The sequence below is a fragment of the Moschus berezovskii genome, chromosome 15 (genome assembly GCF_049115385.1).
Source record: "Moschus berezovskii isolate FMDL1 chromosome 15, NW_MosBer_1.0, whole genome shotgun sequence".
Lineage (NCBI taxonomy): Eukaryota > Metazoa > Chordata > Mammalia > Artiodactyla > Moschidae > Moschus > Moschus berezovskii.
In genome coordinates, this window is record NC_142474.1 from 52,633,408 (window position 1) to 52,654,634 (window position 21,227).

The following is a 21,227-nucleotide window of genomic DNA, read 5'->3' on the forward strand; positions in this document are numbered from 1 at the left end:
CCCAAGTTCACACAGCTACTAAGACTGGTGGAGCCAGGAATTTGGGGGTTGAATTTCAGTAATCTGACTCCAGAGCCTGTCTTCTTAACTGTGTGCTTTAGGAGGAAAGAGGAAGAGCTGTCAGGAGCATGTGTATCTGGAGGAAGTGGGTTTTTGTTTTTTTTTTTTTTAGGGATATAGTGGATAACAGTGGGATACTATGTTTCCTACGGGAAGGATTCTTGTTAGCTTTACAGCTATAGACTGCCTCTCTGTTCAAACTTTTTTCCTTTGATATCTTTTCACGTCCTGTTTCCCCCTGACATCCTGTGTTCCGCGCTGCACTGCAATCACCCTTAGATCCCTGGCTCCAGTGGAATCCACGCAGGTGGGGAGATCCGATTGCACCTCCCGCCCCCAAATACTTGCTCCACTGGCTGTGAAAAGCGAAGCAGGGTGAAGTGGGTGCTCCTTCCCCAGAATCTCTTAAGACTGAGTCTTTGGCGGCAAGATACCTAGGCCCCTCTCCACATCCAGAAATTCATCTTACAAAAGTCTTGGGCGGGGCAGGGCTACGCCAAGTCCAGGTGCGTTTAGACTCGGTGCACTAGCAAGGCGCCCGTGCACTAGCAAGACTTCCCCGGCGTTTCTAAGACGAGGTTCCCCAGTCCGCGAGGTTTCCCCGGTAGGGGGGCGAGAGATTGCAACCAGGGGCTCCCAGGACCCCCGCGCCCCTGCGCCCAGGCCAGGCGGCCAGGCCCTCGGGCGCGCGCGCTCCCGAGGGCCGGGGGCGGGGCGGCGGCCGGGGGCGCCCGCTCCTCCCACTACGGGCGGCCGGTCTGGCGGCGCTGAGCCCCTTGCGCGCGGCACATGGGGCGCCTGACGGAGGCGGCGGCAGCGGGCGGCGGCGCTTCAGCGGCGCGCTGGGCCGGGTCCCCTCCCGCTCCCCTGCCCCTCTCGTCCACGTCCCCCGGCTGCGCGGCCGCCATGGCGTCCAGCGAGGAGGACGGCACCAACGGCGGCGCCTCGGAGGCGAGCGAGGAGAGGGAGGCGGTGGGCAAGCGGAGGCGCCTGGGCTTGTTGGCCACTGTCTGGCTCACCTTCTATAACATCGCCATGACCGCGGGGTACGTGCGCCCAGGGGGGCCCTCCCCGCGCCGCCGCGCCCCCGACTTTGCGCGCTCTGGTCGCTGGCGGAGCGCGCGCGGCTCCCGGGAGGGGCGGCGAGGGGCAGGGTGCGCGTGCGCGCGGGTAGCTGGGTGGTCGCGGCGCGGGGGTGCGTGCGGCGCAGGAAGGGGGCGCGGGCGGCGGTCGTGGGGGGAGGGGCGCTGCGCCTCGGGGCTTGAATGGAGCGGGGCGGGGGGGCCGCGCCGTGCTCGCCGTGCATTGCCTAATACGGTGCACGGCGCGCGCGGCGGCCGCGGGGCGCGGGCCGGAGGTTAAGTATAGACCTGGGCAGGAATGCGGGGCCGACCCACGGAGGAGGCGGCCCCCGCCCGGACACCACCGCCGCCGCTGCTGGTGAAGAAGCGCCGGGGTCCCGCCGCCCCCGAGCCCGGAGCTGTCCGGAGGGCGGCTCCAACCCGCTTTCCGGGTCGCCGGCCCCTGGACTGCACAACCTCGTGCTCCGGATCGTTGGGCAGAGTTTGCTAACTGCTCCTGTCTGCGATTTTTTTAAAGTAATAGTACGCCCGACAGCTTCTTACCTGGGACGATTTTCCAAATACCCTGCGGGATCTGAGCGTGGCACTTGTGTCCAGGATCTTGTGGCTCCGTGATTGATACTCTGTACTTTTATTTCTGGCTTTGAGTGCGATTTACAAGTTAAGGTTACACAATGACTATCGTAGCTATGCAAAGAGCTGCCGCAGTGACTTTTAAAAACCTGCTGGGAAATGCTCTTCCATTTCTCAATGGCATTGCCTTAAAAAAAAAAAAAAAAGCTGTTTTCTGTTATCCCACGAAGTATTACTAACCTCTGGAAATGTGGGGGGAAAGCTTAATATCGAAAACTTTCTCTAGGGCTTACAGAAAACTGTGATTGACCGAGATTTAATAAATGATTTGAGACAGTGCTGAGTACTTATTATGTCCTTAATGCCTAACGAGGACTTAACTGTGGGGCAGGCACTGTGTCGGTCCATCTAGGTGTAATCTGTCATCATTGGTCCTCTACTACTGTGAGGGGCACATGATGTTACCTTTGATAGAATGGAAAACTGAGGCACAAATCGATTAAGTAACTTGCTCAAGTTCACACAACCACTAAGTGTCAGCCTTAGACTTCAGCCCAGTCAGTTTGACTCCAGAGCCCTGCTACTTCTGCTTTCCACTCTTAAGTTTTCTAATCTTGAAAAAGAAAACTAATTGATTCACAAGCTACTGGAGAACAGTTGGGTCCCCACTGTGTGCTACAGCCTGAAAAAAATTGTCTCTACTGTGCTGGTCTCATCCAGTTAATAAACACTGGGGAAGCCTGCCATTTGTTAACTTCACTGCTCTCCCTTTCCTTTCCAGGCCACTTTCCCTTGTGAAGGCCGAGTTCAGTTCAGTTCAGTCGCTCAGTCGTGTCCGACTCTTTGCGACCCCATGAATCACAGCACGCCAGGCCTCCCTGTCCATCACCAACTCCCGGAGTTCACTCAAACTCATGTCCACAGAGTCGGTGATGCCATCCAGCCATCTCATTCTCTGTCGTCCCCTTCTCCTCCCGCCCCCAACCTTTCCCAGCATCAGAGTCTTTTCCAGTGAGTCAATTCGTCGCATGAAAAAATGAAGATCAATGCATAACTCCAGTTTAAAATCTTCAGTGACTCTGCATTACCTCCACTATAATGGAAGGGATTTAGGCTGTCATTCAAGGCAATATCTGCCTGATTACTTTTCCCAGTTTTATTGCTTTTGGTATCTCCTCTCATTCAACTGTGCCCTCAAAACATTGTGCAATTTTATTTTCACGGCTCTCTCCATCTTTGCTCAGGCTGTCATCCTGTGGATAATATTCCCTGTGTTCCTGCCATGACTTTTAACCAAGTCACCTCTTTGAAGTTTTCTGGGTGTCTTACCCCACCTGGAGCAGAGTTAAATGTTCTCTCCCTTGTGTTCTCAAACTTCATTCCTGGCCTTCCTACCTGGCTCAGCAAAATCACTGCTTCCCTGGAAACTTATCTGTCTCCCAGTTGTTCAAAGGCAAGGGGAGTAGAAATGGAATTCCATATAACTAACTCTTTCTAGAGGCATTGAGATTTGAAGAAAGAATAGGATTTCCATATGTAGAGGGTGGATATTTCAAGTGAGATGAGTTCTGAAAATAGGCATGAGATGCAATGAAGCTTCCCGATTTAATTGAAGGGACATAGTGCAGACCTTGTGCAGATGAGGTTGGCAAAGCTGTGGTATTCAAAGTGGGACACACACGTGTACATTGAGTGGTTTGGAGGTTCTTTTTTGTTTTGCCTGCTTTTTTTCCTCCTGCTTTTTTGAGTTGTGCCTGACACCTAACACTGGGAGTTTAAGGTGTACAATACAATTGCTTGATGTATTACTTGGTATATGTATATATTACAAAATGATTTTCATCATAAGATTAGTTAGCACATCTGTCACCTCACATAGTTGCCTTGTTTATTTTGGGATGGAGAACATTTAAGATTTAGGATCTTAGCAACTGATTTTTTTTAAAATTGAAGTTTAGTTGATTTACAGTATTGTGCCAATCTCTGCTGTATATGCTCTGTAGCATAGTGACTTAGTTACACACATATAGACATTCTGTTTTTGTATATTCTTTTTCATTATGATTTATCATAGGATATTGAATATAGTTCTCTGTGCTATACAGCAGGACCTTGTTTATTTAGTCTATATGTAATAGCTTACATCTGCTAATGCAGAGGTTCTTTTCGTTTATTTGCTTGGTTTTTTCACTTTTAGCAGAACTTTGGAAGGTTTATTGATTTTTTTGGTAGTAGTTTTGAAATCAAACAATATCTGAGAAATGAAATTTTTACATAAGTGTAAAAAAGAAATTGCCTAATTCTATAAGCTCAGCATGACTTTTCATTTTTCCTTGTAATGTCTCATGAGAGTAACTTTGTTCAGACTTTTACTCAAATTACCATACTCAGGCAGGCCTTCCCTGGCTGTCTTCATTTAAGTAGCTGCTGCTGCTGCTGCTAAGTCACTTCAGTCGTGTCCAACTCTGTGTGACCCCATAGACAGAAGCCCACCAGGCTCCCCCGTCCCTGGGATTCTCCAGGCAAGAACACTGGAGTGGGTTGCCATTTCCTTCTCCAATGTGTGAAAGTGAAAAGTGAAAGTGAAGTCGCTCAGTCGTGTCTGACCCTTAGCGACCCCACGGACCGCAGCCTACCAGGCTCCTCCATCCATGGGATTTTCTAGGCAAGAGTACTGGAGTGGCTTGCCATTGCCTTCTCTGCATTTAAGTAGCAGCTGCTTACAAATCACTCCTTACCCCTTTGCCTGCTTTATTTTCCTCCATCATACTTGTTACCATATAACTGTACAATTAATTTTACTAAATTGTCTTGTTGCTTATTGGTCTGCTTCTCAGACCCTATACAATGTTAGCTCCGTGAAACTCTCAAGAAATATTTGGTTGGCCAAAAAGTTCATTTGAGTTTCTTCAGAACATCTTACAGAAAAACCTAAAGGAACCTTTTGGCCAACCCAGTATTTGTCGAGCAAATGAATGTACTGATGTTATAGAGTACTGTAGTTACAATTTCTACTCTATTGGATATTCAGTTTTCATGTACTGTTTCACCAAATATTTCCATATAGTTTTCAAAATTACACTTTTTCATAGTTATGTAAAAGTGAATAGTTAAGTTACAGTAATAGTCCAAATCATGCCTCTAATGATATTATCCTTTAATTTGTTTCTCTTGAATTACTTGTTTAGGATGAATTCCCAGAGTAGAACTACAGGATGTAATTAATTTAGTTAAGTAATAATGTAATTTAAAGGATGTGAGGATTTTTATGGTACTTGTTCACAATAGATGCTTGGCTAGAAGCATTTTCTCTCTCTTCTTTTTTGTTTTGTCACAAACACTTTTGAAGCCTGAATGTATTTGTGCATTGTCTTAGGTCAAGTGAGAGACAAAAGCTAAATATTTTAGGACCTGTGCTTGGAGAAGTGTTACCAGGGACATTTATAGATTGCAATAAAAGACGGGATGAAGTAAGTTTTCTGCAGAGGTGTCATGTCTGTAGGTAGGGAGAATCAGAGAAAGGTGTGTGTGTATGTGTGTGTGTGTGTGTGTAACCATTGCATTCTAACTGAGCTTTGGAGGATGACCAGGATTTACTTGGCAGGGTTGAGGAAGCAGCAGGAGTTAGGGTACACCACTTGACATGCTGTTGGGGTGAAAACAAGTGGGTCTGAAGCATAGGCTGGGAAAGAAAGATGGACGGGTAACCTGCCCTGGCCTGACATGCTTCGCTAACATGTTTGGATTCTAACCTGTAAGCAGTACGGGAAGGTGATAATTGAAGGTTATGTTTTCACCCCTTTTTAGCCGGGTAACCTCAGATAAGTTTCATGACCTCTCTGACACTGGGTTTTCTCATCTGTCAAAGGAACAACACAACTACTTTGCTAGATTATTACAAGGAATTAAGTGGATATGGAGTGGTTGGCAGAGTTGCCTGACACACAGTGGGTGTTTAGAAATGATAATTACTATTCCTAGTGGTGAATTGGAAAGTGCACTTTGTGCAGAAGCTGAGATATTCTCACTGTGTACATGGTGTATGTTAGCAGAGCACCAGACCCAAGGTTCAGGCACGTACATTTCTCAACATGTTAAGTAATTGACATACATTTTATTCCTGGGGAGGATGAATCCATGTGTGGATCTGTGACAGCTTTTTTTTTTTTTAATTTGAGTATAGTTGCTTTATAATGTTGTACAACAAAATAAATCAGCTATATGTATACATATATCCCCTCTGTCCTGAACCTCCCTCTCACCCCCCACCCCCACCCCCTGCATACCACTCCTCTAGGTAATCATAGAGCACAGAGCCTGGCTCCCTGTGTTATACTGCAGCTTCCCACTAGCTAGCTATTTTATGCAATGTAGCATATATATGTCAATCCTACTCTCCCAGTTCATTCCCCACCCTCTGTGCCCACAGGTCCACACTCTTATGTCTGTGTCTCTGTTCCTGCCCTGCAGATAGGTTCATCTGTACCATTTTTCTAGATTCCACATATGTGCATTTATATGTAATGTTTGTTTTTCTCTTTCTGACTTACTTCACTCTGTAAGACTCTAGGTCCATCCACATTGCTACAAATGACCCGATTTCATTCCTTCATTATGGCTGAGTAATATTCCATTGTATATATGTTCCATATTTTGTTTATCCATCCATCTGTCAAAGAACACTAATTTTTTTAATATAAATTTATTTATTTTAATTGGAGGCTAATTACTTTACAGTATTTTAGTGGTTTTGCCATACATTGACATGAATCCACCACAGGTGTACATGTGTTCCCCATCCTGAACCCCCCTCCCACCTCTCTCCCCAAAGAACATTTAGATTGCTTCCATGTCCTGGCTATTGTAAATAGTGCATTTTATCCATTCAAACCACTCAATGTCTTCAACAGATAAAGTTTTCGAGAAAGAGAAGGGAGAAGAGATGAATGGGTGGATGAAAGGAGGCAAAATGTATAGATCGACATAGTCATAAAAGACATAGAAACTAATTACAGTGAATGAATCTTTATTTCAGTTATGATTTCTCTTCTTTTTTTGGCTGTATTGTACACGAGATCTTGGTTCACCAATCCAGGTCACTCCCATGCCCCCTGTGTTGGCAGCACTGAGTCCTGACCACTGGACCACCAGAGAATTCCCCCAATTATGATTTTTAAAAATTCTGAGACAGTTGTATCTTAACTCTAAGTTTTGTGGTTGAGGAAGTTCTCATTCAGTTCTTCACATGGGATAGTGCTGTTTTGGTTCTGTTTATGGAAAATAAACCTTTGAGAACTACATCATTAAGCATTTATTATAGGATGTATGAGATTTAATTCAGAATAATCAGACAGGAAGGCTTGTGGGGAGAGAAGTGAATAGAAGTTTGGATGAAACAAAATTATTTGTGAGATGATACTGGTTGGGTCTTCCTGTGGTCCAGTGGTTAAGACTGTGCTTCCACTGCAGTGGGCACAGGTTCAATCCCTGATCCAGGAACTAAGATCCCACATACCTTGTGGTCAAAAAATAACATGAATTTAAAAGAATTTAAAAGATGGTACTGGTTGAAGCAGGGCAGTGGGAAACAGGGTTCATAGTAACCACTCATGCTGTCAGTTCAGTTCAGTTGCTTGCTGCTGCTGTTGAGTCGCTTCAGTTCAGTTCAGTTCAGTCGCTCAGTCGTGTCCGACTCTCCGCGACCCCATGAATCACAGCACGCCAGGCCTCCCTGTCCATCACCAACTCCCGGAGTTCACTCAGACTCATGTCCACAGAGTCGGTGATGCCATCCAGCCATCTCATTCTCTGTCGTCCCCTTCTCCTCCCGCCCCCAACCTTTCCCAGCATCAGAGTCTTTTCCAGTGAGTCAACTCGTCGCATGAGGTGCTTCAGTCGTGTCCAATTCTTGGTGACCCCGTGGACTGCAGCACACCAGGCTTCCCTGTCCATCACCAACTCCCGGAGCTTGCTCAAACTCATGGCCATCGAGTCAGTGATGCTATCCAACCATCTCATCTTCTGTCGTTCCCTTCTCCTGCCTTCAATCTTTCCGAGCATCAGGATCTTTTCCATTGAGTCAGTTCTTAGCATCAGGTGGCTGAAGTATTGGAGTTTCAGCTCTACACCCTTCATTCATGCTCTGCACCTTTGTATATGTTTGAAATTCATAAAATTTTTTAAAGTAGTGTTGATATTAAAAAAAGTAGGAGATATAGGTTTAGATAACCAAGTTCTTAAAAAAGCAGGTGGTCTCCAAGAGATATTAGGAGAAAAAGAGGCACCAGAAGACATCTGGAAGAGAGAGCTCCACCTTCAGTAAGATTTTTTAGGGTCATCACAGCCATAGTGCGTGAGAAGGAGTTTAGTGAGTACCATAAGGTGTTTAAGAAATTATACATCTCCCTTCTTGCTGCACTGTTGTGTTGTCTCCACTTACTGGAACTATGTCTTATCTTTAATTCCCCAGGACCTAGCACAGTACCTGGTGTAGCAATAAACGTTGATACTGAAGCTGAATGAATAAATAAATGAATCAAGCATGTAAGAAACCTTCTACATGTAGAACACGTATTTATATTTTCCAAAGAGAGTGTTTTGTTAAGGACTGAAAGTGTCTGGGTTCATATTTGTGTAATTGATCGCTCTGAAATATTTTTTAAGAAAACTTTCCAGAAAAGAATTCCGAATTGTAGCAGCTCTAGTTGCTTCTGGAAATATTTTAAATTATAATGACTCAACTGATGGATTTAGCAGTCCAGGGTTACTTAAATGTAGGGACTGTAAGAGAAATTTTGATCCTCACCCTTTGTGATGGAGGGCTTAGGAGGTGAGAATGGATTAGTTCAGATGAGCCTCTGGCTGTATTTATTGAAAAACAGGTGAGAGGTTAACATAGATCATTCCATGGTCCTGTATAACCCTAGAGTGTTCATTTCTTTTATTTCCAACAGGTTAGTGGTGGTAGTCTTCCTAATACTGTGCTATTAATAGTTGGTACAATACTGCCACCTATGGGACAACAGTAAAATGTGTTACTGTTAATGCTTGGATTTTTATATCATGCTTTTAAAAATATAGAAAACTTTCCATCTCGATGAATCTTCTGATGAATTCTTGGTAGGGTAATAATTTTTGTTTTGTGCATGTGGTATCTTCCTGGTCCAGGGATCAAACCCATGTCTCCTACATTGGCAGGCAGGTTATTTACCCCGAGCCACCAGGGAAGCTCCAAATTAAAACAACTTATGAAGATTGTTTTCTTACTAGAAGTCATATAAGGCCTTGGAATTGAGGATATTGAAAATCATAACATTTTAAACTGGAAGGTACCAAAAACATCCTTCAGATGAGCACGCTCAGATGAACCCAGCACAGGATTGAGTGTTGGGTCCAGTGTGGGGTGAAACCATGAGCTGAATCCAGGAAGCCATGGTGTAGTAAAAAGGGAACAGCAATGGGCTTTAAGAGACCTCCACCATGAACTTACTCTAAGCCTTAGGATAAGTCCTTAGATGTCTCTGCATGGTGATTATCTTGTTTTGAACAATGGCCTTCAAACTTTTCTGATAGCATACTACTATCAGCTGAAATATCTGAGTATAAATTAACACTCTATATAACTTTAAAAATTACTACAATTTAAATACATATATTTTTATGATTAGCTAATATCCCCAGGCTGGTAGCTCAACTGGTAAAGAATCTCCCTGCAGTGCAGGAGACCCCCACTTGATCCCTGGGTCAGGAAGATCCCCTAGAGAAGGGGTAGACTACCCACTCCAGTCTTCTTGGGCTTCCCTGGTGGCTCAGGTAGTAAAGAATCTGCCTGCAATGAGGGAGACCTGGGTTTAATCTGGGTTGGGAAGATCGCTTGGAGGAGGGCATGGCAACCCACTCCAGTATTCTTGCCTGGAGAATCCCATGCACAGAGGAGCCTGGCGGGCTACAGTCCATGGGGTTGTGAAGAGTTGGACATGACTGGGTGACTAAGCACAGCACTCCAGGTACAGTATATACTTAGGGCCCAACCAGTACAGCGGAGTAGTTGACGAGCATAGACTGTGAGATGAGTGGTGGGTTTAGGTCCCAGCTGACTGGCCTATGGCCCTTTCTCCTGTTTCCACAGCAGTGAAATAGGATAATAGTAGTTGCTACCTCATAGGGTTATTGTGAGGATGAAATATTAATATGTTAACTATATATATATATATATATATGTATATATAGAGAGAGAGAGGACAGTGTCTAGAACGTTGAAAGCACTCTAAAAGTGTACTTGCTATTACTTTAATACTTCTACATTTCAAAGGTCTTTGTGATAGTTTCAGACATTTGCCTGATTTCATGTCATTCTCACCAGGGAGTGATTGTTCTTTACTTGTTCTGTGCTGAGGAGGGAACATTCCCAGGGTTGAAGTGCTGTTCTACTATTTTCTCACTGTTCTATTTAATCTGCTTTTCATCCCACTCCATCAGTCATTTATTCACAGGCACCTTTAAGCCATTTGTCTATTTTATGAGTGCTTTTTAATTAAAAAGTTGAAACTGTGTAATAATTTTCCGTTCCGTCGCTCAGTCGTGTCCGACTCTTTGCGACCCCGTGGACTGTAGCCTACCAGGCTTCTCCCTCCATGGGATTCTCCAGGCAAGAATACTGGAGTGGGTTACCGTTTCCTTCTCCAGGGGATCTTCCTGACCCAGGGATCGAACCTGGGTCTCCCGCATTGGAGCAGACGCTTTAACCTCTGAGCCACGAGGGAAGCCCGTGTAATAATTTTATAATTCATAAATCCATTTAACTAGTCACTTTGGAAACCACTGTTTCTGAAAGCCTGGGGCAGCTAGTCATTTCCATGAGTGTATTAAAGATGTTTGAAAGTTACAGGTGATGCAACTTTTTTAAACTTCAAAGTGCTTTTGTAATTGTAATGGAAAAAAATGACCTCTTATCAGGGACTCTTGGAGACTGAGTATCTGACTGGTGAGAAATCTGGTGTCCACAGGTTTGATTTGTGTTTGTTCAGTTCAGTTCAGTTCAGTCGCTCAGTAGTGTCCGACTCTCCGCGACCCCATGAATCACAGCACGCCAGGCCTCCCTGTCCATCACCAACTCCCGGAGTTCACTCAAACTCATGTCCACAGAGTCGGTGATGCCATCCAGCCATCTCATTCTCAGTCGTCCCCTTCTCCTCCCGCCCCCAACCTTTCCTAGCATCAGAGTCTTTTCCAGTGAGTAAACTCGTCGCATGAGGTGCCCAAAGTATTGCAGTTTCAGTTTTAGCATCAGTCTTTCCAATGAGCACCCAGGATTGATCTCCTTTAGAATGGACTGGTTGGATCTCCTTGCAGTACAAGGGACTCTCAAGAGTCTTCTCCAGCACCACAGTACCATTAATTCACCACAGCTACATTTAATGTATAAGTGGACAAAGAAGCTGAGTGGGCTACAGTCCATGGGGTCACAAGAACCAGACTCAATTTAGTGGCTAAACCACCACCAAGCTGAAAGGGGTGGGGATGTGCATTTTTTCTTTTTTGAAAATGCACCCTTTTTTAAAAAGGTATAGTTGATTTACAATATTAGTTTCAGGTGTACAGCATAGTGATTCAATATTTTTATAGAATATACTCTATTTGAAGTTATTATAAAACAATGGCTGTATTTCCCTGTGTCATATGATATATCCTTGTTCCTTGTTTATTTTATACATAGTAGTTTGTGTCTTTTAACCCCCTATTCTTGTCTTATCCCTCTCCCCTTCCCTTTCCCACTTGGTAACCACTAGTTTTAGAATCAGGCTTGGGGCTTCCCCTGGTGTCTCAGTGGTTAAGAGTCTGCCTGCCAATGCAGGAGACATGGGTTCAGTCCCTGATCTGGGAAGATCCCACATGCTGTGAACAACTAAGTCTGTACACCACAGCCATTGAACCTATGCTCTAGAGCCCACGCTCCACAGCAAGAGAAGCCAGTGCAGTGAGAGGCCTGTGCACAACAGCTGGAGAGTAGCCCCTGATCACAACCAGAGAAAACCTGCATACACCAATAAAGACCCAGCACAGCCAAAAATAAAAAATAAGTGAATAAATAAAAATTTTTATAAAGGTTATAAAAGCAGGCTTACATCTGACCTTCTATATGTATTCCTTCTGCGGCACCACAATTGTTTATATTTAATGGAAATTATAAAAACATTAATGGTTCTTATTAACGACTTTTACTTATAACTATGTATTTGTATAAAATACATATTTATGTACACACAGCTCTTTACATCAAATCTTTATATAATTATGAAATACTTTATAATAACTTCATTTTTGGTAGAGAAACCTACTTCTTCAGTCTGTCAGTTTATCTGTTGAAACCAAAAATACAGTGCACATTGTTTGACATTTGTATGTAGCTGATCTTGAATGCAGGCTTCCCTGATAGCTCAGTTGGTAAAGAATCCACCTGCAATGCAGGAGACCCCAGTTCGATTCAGGAAGATCCGCTGGAGAAAGGATAGCCTACCCATTGCACTATTCTTGGGCTTTCCTTGTGGCTCAGCTGGTAAAAGAATCTGCCTGCAATGCAGGAGACCTAGGTTTGATTCCTGGGTTGGGAAGATGCCCTGGAGATGGGAAGGGCTACCCGCTCCTGTTTATTTCCTTGAGGAGTCAGTGTAAAAATGATGTTTGTCATTTCTTCCTATGGGTTTTTGAAAATAGAATAATGAACTGAGCATATTAACACATACATGATAGTACTGTATAAGTTATGACATCTCTTTTCAGGATTCAGGAGACTTCATTCTGATAGAGCTTTATAAAATGCTTTTCTTTTTTCTAGGTGGTTGGTACTAGCTATTGCCATGGTACGTTTTTACATGGAAAAAGGAACACACAAAGGTTTATATAAAAGTATTCAGAAGACACTTAAATTTTTCCAGACATTTGCCTTGCTTGAGGTAAGTTTTCAACGATGCTTGTTTTTATATCATATTTATTTGAAAGTATGTCTGTTGGAGCAGAATCAGAATTTTGCTTATTACTTACTACCGATAGATTCACTTAAAACCAGTGGTGACAGGGATTTATTTTATGCTATTGACATGTGATTTTTTTTGTTTGTTTGCTTACAGATAGTCCACTGTTTAATTGGTGAGTTTTTTTTTTTTTTTGATTTTTATGTTTGGCAGAGATTGCATTTGGGGCAGTGGTTGACTTGTTTTTCTTTTTAAGGAATTGTACCTACTTCTGTGCTTGTGGCTGGGGTCCAAGTGAGTTCAAGAATCTTCATGGTGTGGCTCGTTACTCACAGTATAAAACCAGTAAGTGACACGACACTCCGTCTCCTTGAGCCAGCAGGAAAGCTTTTTTATTATCAGGAACCCAAAATATTAACCTGACTATATTTCAGGAAACAGACCCCTTGGCCAAAGAAGGGTTGGGTTTGGATGTAAGTGGGATTGTGCATTGACTTAGCGCATTCATAGAATGGCTTTGAAACACCAGCAAACCCCCCAACTGGCATTTTTATAGCCATAATAAACTCTCCTCTGGAGTTTTGCAGTTTTTAAAACCAGTGTTCCTCTGCTCAGTGTTATGTGGCAGCCTGGAGGGGAAGGGGAGTTTGGGAGAGAATGGATACATTTGTATGTATGGCTGAGTTGCTCTGAAACAGCCACAGTGCTGTTAATCGGCTGTACTCCAGTATAAAATAAAAAATTAAAAAAATAAGTAAAATAAAATGAAGTAAAATGTTCCTATTCTGTCACACAGTGAAATGAGAGTTTTCTTTTCCGTTGAAGTTGTGTGTATTGTGTTTGAGTGCGTAATTGAAGTTGTGAGTATAAACAGTTCCTTTTTCCTCATTTAGCATCAAGCATTGTAGCTAGAGACACACATAGTTAATCTAGTTCTGTAGCTCTGAATACTTGGAAGAGACTCAATTAAAAGTTAGAAGGGTTAAGGAACTTAGAGAAAAATAAGCTTGCTACTTATTGAAGCATGACAGCAGAGAGACTCGAGTCTAATTAATGGCTTAAAGCCTTTTAGACAAACACCATGTTTAGCATTTCAAGCCACTGGGCCTCTTAAACCCATGACAGAAGCATTTCCCACATGGGCCCTCCTGACCTGCTTGACAGCCTCTGGAGCCTCCTGTCTACTTGAGGACAGCTCTCTGGCCTCCTCTCCTTTCCTCAGATGCCTGACTTGTCCTCTCTGTTTCTGGTGACACATAACCTCCCTTCCGTGGCCTGCGGGGCTCATGGCCTCCAGTCTGCACGGGGACAGATTGCTGACCTTCTGCCCTTTACTGCTGTACACTTCAGCCCTCTCTACTAGAATCTTTCACTCACCTTGTCCCTAATCAGTGCCTGCCATGCAGATGGCCGTGGACACACACGTACACGTAGATAATCAGGCCCTCATTCAGACTGCCTTGTCATTTAAGAGCGGGAGTCCAACAGATAAATAAAAGAGACGCTATTCTGGACAGTGCATACTGGTTCTGAGAGGCTGATATTGTCCTGGGATGGTTGAGTTATTGGCTGGAGCAAAAGGGTACAGAGAGGACCCAGTAGAAATTCAGCCATTCCTCTGTTAATGGCATACTTAAATCTGATGTTGGTAAAGACCTAGGTAATGGTGACTGCATTGAGTTGTCTGTATTGCATCTTTCTAACCCTAACTCTCCATTATAACAAAGGGCACGTAGTAAATAATGAAAAAAAAAATCTTCATGGAGAAAGAAGTTCAATGAAACCGTGGCTTTTTCTGTAATTCCGCAGATCCAGAATGAGGAGAGTGTGGTGCTTTTTCTGGTCGCGTGGACGGTGACAGAGATCACTCGCTACTCCTTCTACACATTCAGTCTTCTCGACCACTTGCCATACTTCATTAAATGGGCCAGGTGGCGATGGTGTCTTGCAGTTTAGTTGCTCACGGTGCTGCGCATGCGTGTTTTGTGTGCTGAGCTAACACGGAAACTTAAAATGTCTGTCTTAGCCATGTGTTGCTAAGAGGCTGTTGTTTTGGACATTAGCAGTTTATAACTTGCATTCTAAAGTCTTAATTTAATGACTGGGGAACAGTCATATTAACATATATCTTCAGTGAAAGCAGTGCCAAACAAATAATGTTTGTATCCTTAAATAAATTCCAAATTGGTCATTCATTTTTCCTTGAAAACAAGATATACATCTGTGGAATTATATTAAATCAACTCTTGACCCAAAATATGGCATTTTATCTGATTGACTAAAATTTTCTTTTTGACAACTCACAAACTCTTTATTCTACAAAACAGAGTTAGGAAAATAAACTAAAACACTAAAAATAAACTATAAAACAGGCGAGCTTTAGAAACAAAATGGATATTAAAGAAATTATTGGAAACTTTCAGCACCTAGAAATTTTTTTAACATGACAGACTTTCACTGAATTAAATACATAATGTTCTTGTAATTGCTAAAAGTGATCCTTACATCAATCAGTCATTAACTTAATATTCAACCTATGTCATATCCAAACTTTTAGTATCTTGTATATACAGTGTCAGCTTTGTGTGTGTATAAGTAGCAGAGACAGATAGTTTTTAAAAGTCATCCTTATTGGAATTGTATTATTTGGAAGGAAGACAACATTTATATTTCAAGGGTTCTAAAGCAACAGTTTTTAAACAGTTTTTAAAGTAAAAGATTTTCTGTCCTTTTTAAAGTTTGCATTCTTGAGCAACTGATATTTTACAAAGTTATTATAAATCAAGACTGCTCTTTGGAGAACAAATCAAAAGCCAGCATAGATTTCTTCATTTCATTCTCTACATACTTATAATCAGAAATAACAGTAATAATAATAACATACCCAGGTGTGAGGACAGCAAAATCTCTATCCTCTCCTGATGCAAGAGAAAAAAATAAAATGACTAATAGGTGTGAGAAACGCTGGGTAGGGAGAAATGTAGGGAGGCTGTTAGGGTAAGAGATGCCTGTCCCATATATGGCTATGTACTGGATTGGCCAAAAAGTTTGGGTTTTTGGCCAACCCAGTAGGTAGGTAGGTAGATAGACAATAGATAGATATTAATAGACAGATGAAGTGTGTTAGTTGCTTCATTGTGTCTGACTCTTTGTGACCCCATGAACTGTAGCCCTCCAGGCTCCTCTGTCCATGGAATTCTCCAAGCAAAAGTACTGGAATGAGTAGCATTCCCTTCTCCAGAGGATCTTCCTGACCCAGGGATCGAACCTGGGTTTCCTGCATGGCAGGCAGAGCATTTTTACCATCTGACCCACCAGGAAAGCCCTTAATAGATAGATAGATGGATAGATATCCCACATAGGTAGGATAAAAGAGTTTGATGGTATCTTCAGTCTTTAAATTTTCAAAATTTAGCTACAAAAGTAGTATGTTTTCATTATAAAAAACACAGTTTTTAGTCTATGTAATAAACATAGAAAGTTCTGTTAGTATTCCTACCTGACTGCCCTGCCCTCCCCCTGGAGAAAGTTGGGAGTTTACCATCAAGACTTTTTCTTATTAACAATGGGAACACACAGATCTGAGTTTTTGAAAAATAAATTAATGACATGATACTTGATTTTTGTTTATATATTGGAGCTCTTGTTTCCTTTTTTAAATTGGTAGAGGTCCATTTAGGGCTTGCTCTCTTAGTGCTGCATCATATTCCATAGGATGAATGACTCAGTTCTCTATTGCCAGAATTTAGATTACTTATGGTTTTCTGGTACTCTAAATACTGCTTTGTGATATCAAAACAATGCTATATCCATATTTCTGTTATTTTTAAAACAAACTCTGGTATTAGTACATAGCTAATATCAAGGTAATCCATATCTAGTGTCAGACTTGTTTTTGATTACCATATACTAAAAACCTAACACTTTTTCTTAGAAATAAAAACTTAAAATTGTCTATATTCCCCTTATAAAGGATAATTACTGTTAATTATATTATCAGTATATATCCTTTCAAACTTTTTTATATTCTCTAGCTCTTTTTTTGTGGCTTACCATTTTGTATATAAAGTGAGTGAGTGAATGAAAGTCGCTCACTCGTGTCTGACTGTGACCCCATGGACCCTATAGTCCATGGATTTCTCCAGTCCAGAATACTGGAGTGGGTAACCGTTTCCTTTGCCAGGGGATCTTCCCAACCCAGGAATTGAACCGGAGTCTCCCACATTGCAGGGTGATTCTTTACCAGCTGAGCTACCAGTGAAGCCCTTGTATATAAAATAAGGCTTTAAAATTATAATTTGAGCTTAAACATTTTATCTGCTGAAGGTTGTACTACCATTTATAAGCATTATGTTGGTTTTATTTTTCCTGTACCAGAAAATTTATCACTCTAGCAGTTGGGCCTTTCACAGGTTTAGCAGTTTGGAATGTGGCTGGATGCTAATCCCAGAATGTGACTCACTGTCATTTTGCATGACCTCAGTCTTTCAGACCCTCCAGCACCTTTGAAAATACTAATTCAAGATATAGTCTCTTTTTATTTGCTATATTTACAAAATTTGTTTGTGGAAGGTAATGGTCTTTAATATTTTGTCTGCCTTTTAGAATGCATTTGCATGTCTTGAATTTCTGGAAAAGTTCAAAATTTTACCACTGCATGTTTAAATTTGCTGTCAGAAACCCTTTGTCAGTTGCCTTAATGGTAAACAGCTTTGTATAAAATCTTTCAACTTTGAAATGCATATTTTAGCATAATACATTATGTCAGTTTGTCATAATCACGAATAATTATGTTTCACGTAAAAAACTCATAAAGATCCCAAACACCTGTAGGTATTTGCACACCCTATTAAACCAACCTAAAATAGCATTTATATTTATGTTCAAATGTTGAAGCCATTCTTAAATAAAACTTCACTTTAAAAATGGCTTCTTATTTATAAAGCATTGCCCTACTGTGATGATTTTGATATTTGGATATGATTTGATTCTATTTATCTATCAAAAGTATTCCTAGAAAAGCTCACTGAATAGATAAATGTATATTGTTATGTTTTCATACTGATTTCTTTTTATTTTCAAAAATGCATTCCCTTAAAAAATTTTCTGAGGACAATTGGGAATCTGTAAGGAAGCATCATATCTTTTTTGGAATATTAGTTAAATCTCTCATGCTGCTGCACAACTTTGAGAACTGGTGACATACAGCCTTTTTAAAGTGCAAATAAAGTCAAATAAATTATGTAATTTCTCCCCATTTCATTGAAAGTAATTACTGTTTTTTATGACTTTAACATACTTTATTCTGAGTGATTTTTTTTTCAATAAAGGAACAATCCTACCCAAAAATAGTCATCTGAGAGCCACATAAAGTTAAAAAAATACTTAAGTTTGAATGTCTTACTTGAGAAAGGAATATAAAATGTTCAGTTATGTGCTTTTAAATTGAGATAGGAAAAGATTGATTTAAGTGATATACACAGAACAACACAAGGCTGATGAGAACGGTGCTATGCACAAGGCAAGGAGGTGGCATGCAGGTACCATTGAAGGATCATTCTTTTTTCATTACCAGTTCATCTGTTTTGGCAAATAATTCTACCCTCCTCTGTCATCTCTTGTCTTTGCATACATATCCTTGGCACGTAGAAGTAAGGCGACTTTTAAATTGTTTCCAAGCTCCTGCCGTATTCACACATTTGATTTCTCTTTACAAATATGTCTTAATCCCAACAAAATGATTAATATCCAGATCAATTTGCTTGCTTGCTTTTTCCACCAAAATTTTGACCTTAACTTCTATGGTAACTATTATAGAGCAACTGACTTGAAGAAAACTGATTTTTTTTGACAGAGAAATATTATTACTTGGGGTGCTTGAGGCTGTCCTGTTGGTCCACCAGTGGAGACTTCGCAGGATACCTCTAACTGTAGGCGGAAGTAATGCCAGGCACTTGCGGGCCCAGTGTGTGTGAGAGGACGACCTGCAGTCCAAATGAACAAACTGCGATTTGGATTTTGACTAGAACTTTCTCAGCTCCATTTTAAGCAAGCTCACTATTCCTTTAATATGCAGATTCAGGAAATGACCTATCTTCCTTGTTTTATCATAAAAGCAATTTCAGACACTATGTTGGTTAGCAGTTATTGATGCTGCTTCAGATGGTTTTTATCAGTTTTCTAAAATAGGAGTTCCTTTTAATTAATAACCACAAAGGGTTTTCCTAATGCCTCCAAACAACTATTTTGGCAGTTTCAAAATTTAGATCTAAAATTAAGATCATAACTGGCCTTTTAGAAACATAGCATTGGCTCAACAAATGACTAGCTGCAGGGAAAAAAAAAATCAGTCAGTATGATTCCAGGTGTCCAAGCAGTTACTTTTGCAATATCTTAAAATGCTTATATTTATATTACAATAGACTGTAATAAATACTTTTATTATTTATCATACATAAAAATCAATCATTGACTTTAAAATTTATAGTTATTTCAGTCCTATAGAGTAAGCTGACTTCTTACTTTATTGAGATCTTGCTGTTTAAAATGGGAACTGCTAGAAGAAAAAAAGTGATAATAATTAAATTACTAAGCAAATGATGTGAGGTTAATATAAGTATATAGGAAGGAGAATTTTTAAACTTAAAGTAGTAGCAAAAGAATTATAAAATCCAGTAATTATTCTAGAAAAATAACTCTCAGATTTTTCTTTCTCCAGATATAATTTTTTTATCATCTTATATCCTGTTGGAGTTGCTGGTGAACTTCTTACAATATACGCTGCCTTACCATATGTGAAGAAAACAGGAATGTTCTCCATAAGACTTCCCAATAAATACAATGTCTCTTTTGACTACTATTATTTTCTTCTTATAACCATGGCCTCATATATACCATGTAAGTATATATCTATTAGCACTCTGATGTAGCCTATGCTGTGAAAGTGCTTCGAAAGATGTCAGAAGATTGACATATATATATATACCATGATGTATGAAATAGATAACTAACCAGAATCTACTGTATAGCACAAAGAACTCTACTGTGCTCTGTGGTGACCTAAAGGGGAAGGAAATCCAAAGAAAGAGGGGATATATGTGGACATATAGCTGATTCGTTTTGCTATACAGTAGAAACAAGCACAATATTGTAAAGTAACTTTACTCAAATAGAATTTTTTTAAAAAGGGAGAAATAATGTTTTACAAACACATCAAAACCTCTGTTCAGTTCCATAATTTGAAATAATTGAAAGGCAAACTGTGACATTAAAAGGTAAGTAAATTAACACACAAATGACTGCCTTCTCAAAATCATTTAAAAATAAGCTTAGTATGATTTATGTTTTTAGAGAAAAGATAAGCCTACAGCGAACTCTTTGAAAGCATTCAGAATTATGCATCTGAACAGAAATATTTTATCCAAGGAAATCTGAGGTCATTTCTATTCATTAAGCACATACTTAGAAAAAGTGTCGTAAAGTACTTGTTGGAGAAGGAAATGGTAACCCACTCCAGTATTCTTGCCTGGAGAATCCCATGGACGGAGAAGCTTGGTAGGCTATAGTCCATGGGGTCGCAAAGAGTCAGACACGACTGAGCGACTGAACTGAACTGAAAGTACTTGTTAGTCTTATGTGTGTTTCCCTATGTACTAGAAAATAATGAATAAGCTACTTTCTTAAGGTGTTTCTAATAACTCAGCCTTTTCACTAATTTCTTCTCATGTTTCAATAGTTGCAATGAACTGATGAGACTATTCATTTCATTTAAATCAGAGTGGTGTATTTTTATATCGGATTTTGATAATCACTTGCAGGAAATGTGAAGATACAGCAAGACTGTTGTTTGCCCTTGTCAATAAAATTAGAGACTCTGAGGTCAGTACAGGAGAAAAAAGAAATGAGAAACATTTATGGAATCTAAAATCAGCATTGACACAGTATGAAACATTTCACTGAGAGAGGATGAATGTAAAATTTGGCCACTTCTTCAAGGCCTCCAACTTTTAAGTTTTTCTGAAGTAAAAATTGATTTGATGGTCTTATAGTGTTTTTATTTTTAGTTTAATTTTTTAAATTAATTTTTAAAATTATTTGGACTGTAATTCTTTTACAGGTTAGTGTTCATTTCTGCTATATAACATTGTGAATCAGCCAGAAGTAATACATTTATAACCCCTCTTCTGGAGCCTCCCTCCCAGCCCCCAACCATTCCATCCATTTAGGTCATCACAGAGCACCAAGCCGAGCTCCCTGTGCTGTATAGCAGCTGGCTATCTGATTTTCATATGGTGCTGTTTATATGTCAGTGCTACTCTCTCTGTTTGTCTCCCTTCTCCCTCCTCCCCTGTGACCCCTCTGACCCCAGTGTTCACTATAGCATTATTTACAATAGCCAGGACATGGAAGCAGCCTGGATGTTCATTGACAAATGAATGGATAAAGCAGATGTGGTACATAAATACAATGGAATATTACCCAGCCATTAAAAGGATCAACATTGGGTCATTGGTAGTGCTGTGGATTAACCTAGAACTTGTGA

The 21,227-nt window shown here is 40.9% G+C and overlaps 1 protein-coding gene across 1 annotated transcript in view; it reads left to right on the forward strand.

Annotated features, from left to right (window-relative positions):
• Positions 1-726: 726 nt before the first annotated feature.
• Positions 727-21,227, forward strand: part of HACD1 (3-hydroxyacyl-CoA dehydratase 1) — a 28,922-nt gene continuing 8,421 nt past the window's right edge. Inside the window, exons 1-6 of the mRNA XM_055429461.2 lie at positions 727-1,106; positions 12,550-12,667; positions 12,842-12,860; positions 12,942-13,030; positions 14,495-14,616; positions 19,404-19,582. Of these exons, the coding sequence (XP_055285436.1) occupies positions 850-1,106; positions 12,550-12,667; positions 12,842-12,860; positions 12,942-13,030; positions 14,495-14,616; positions 19,404-19,582 (784 nt within the window). The 5' untranslated portion in view covers positions 727-849. The remainder of the gene's footprint in view (positions 1,107-12,549; positions 12,668-12,841; positions 12,861-12,941; positions 13,031-14,494; positions 14,617-19,403; positions 19,583-21,227) is intronic.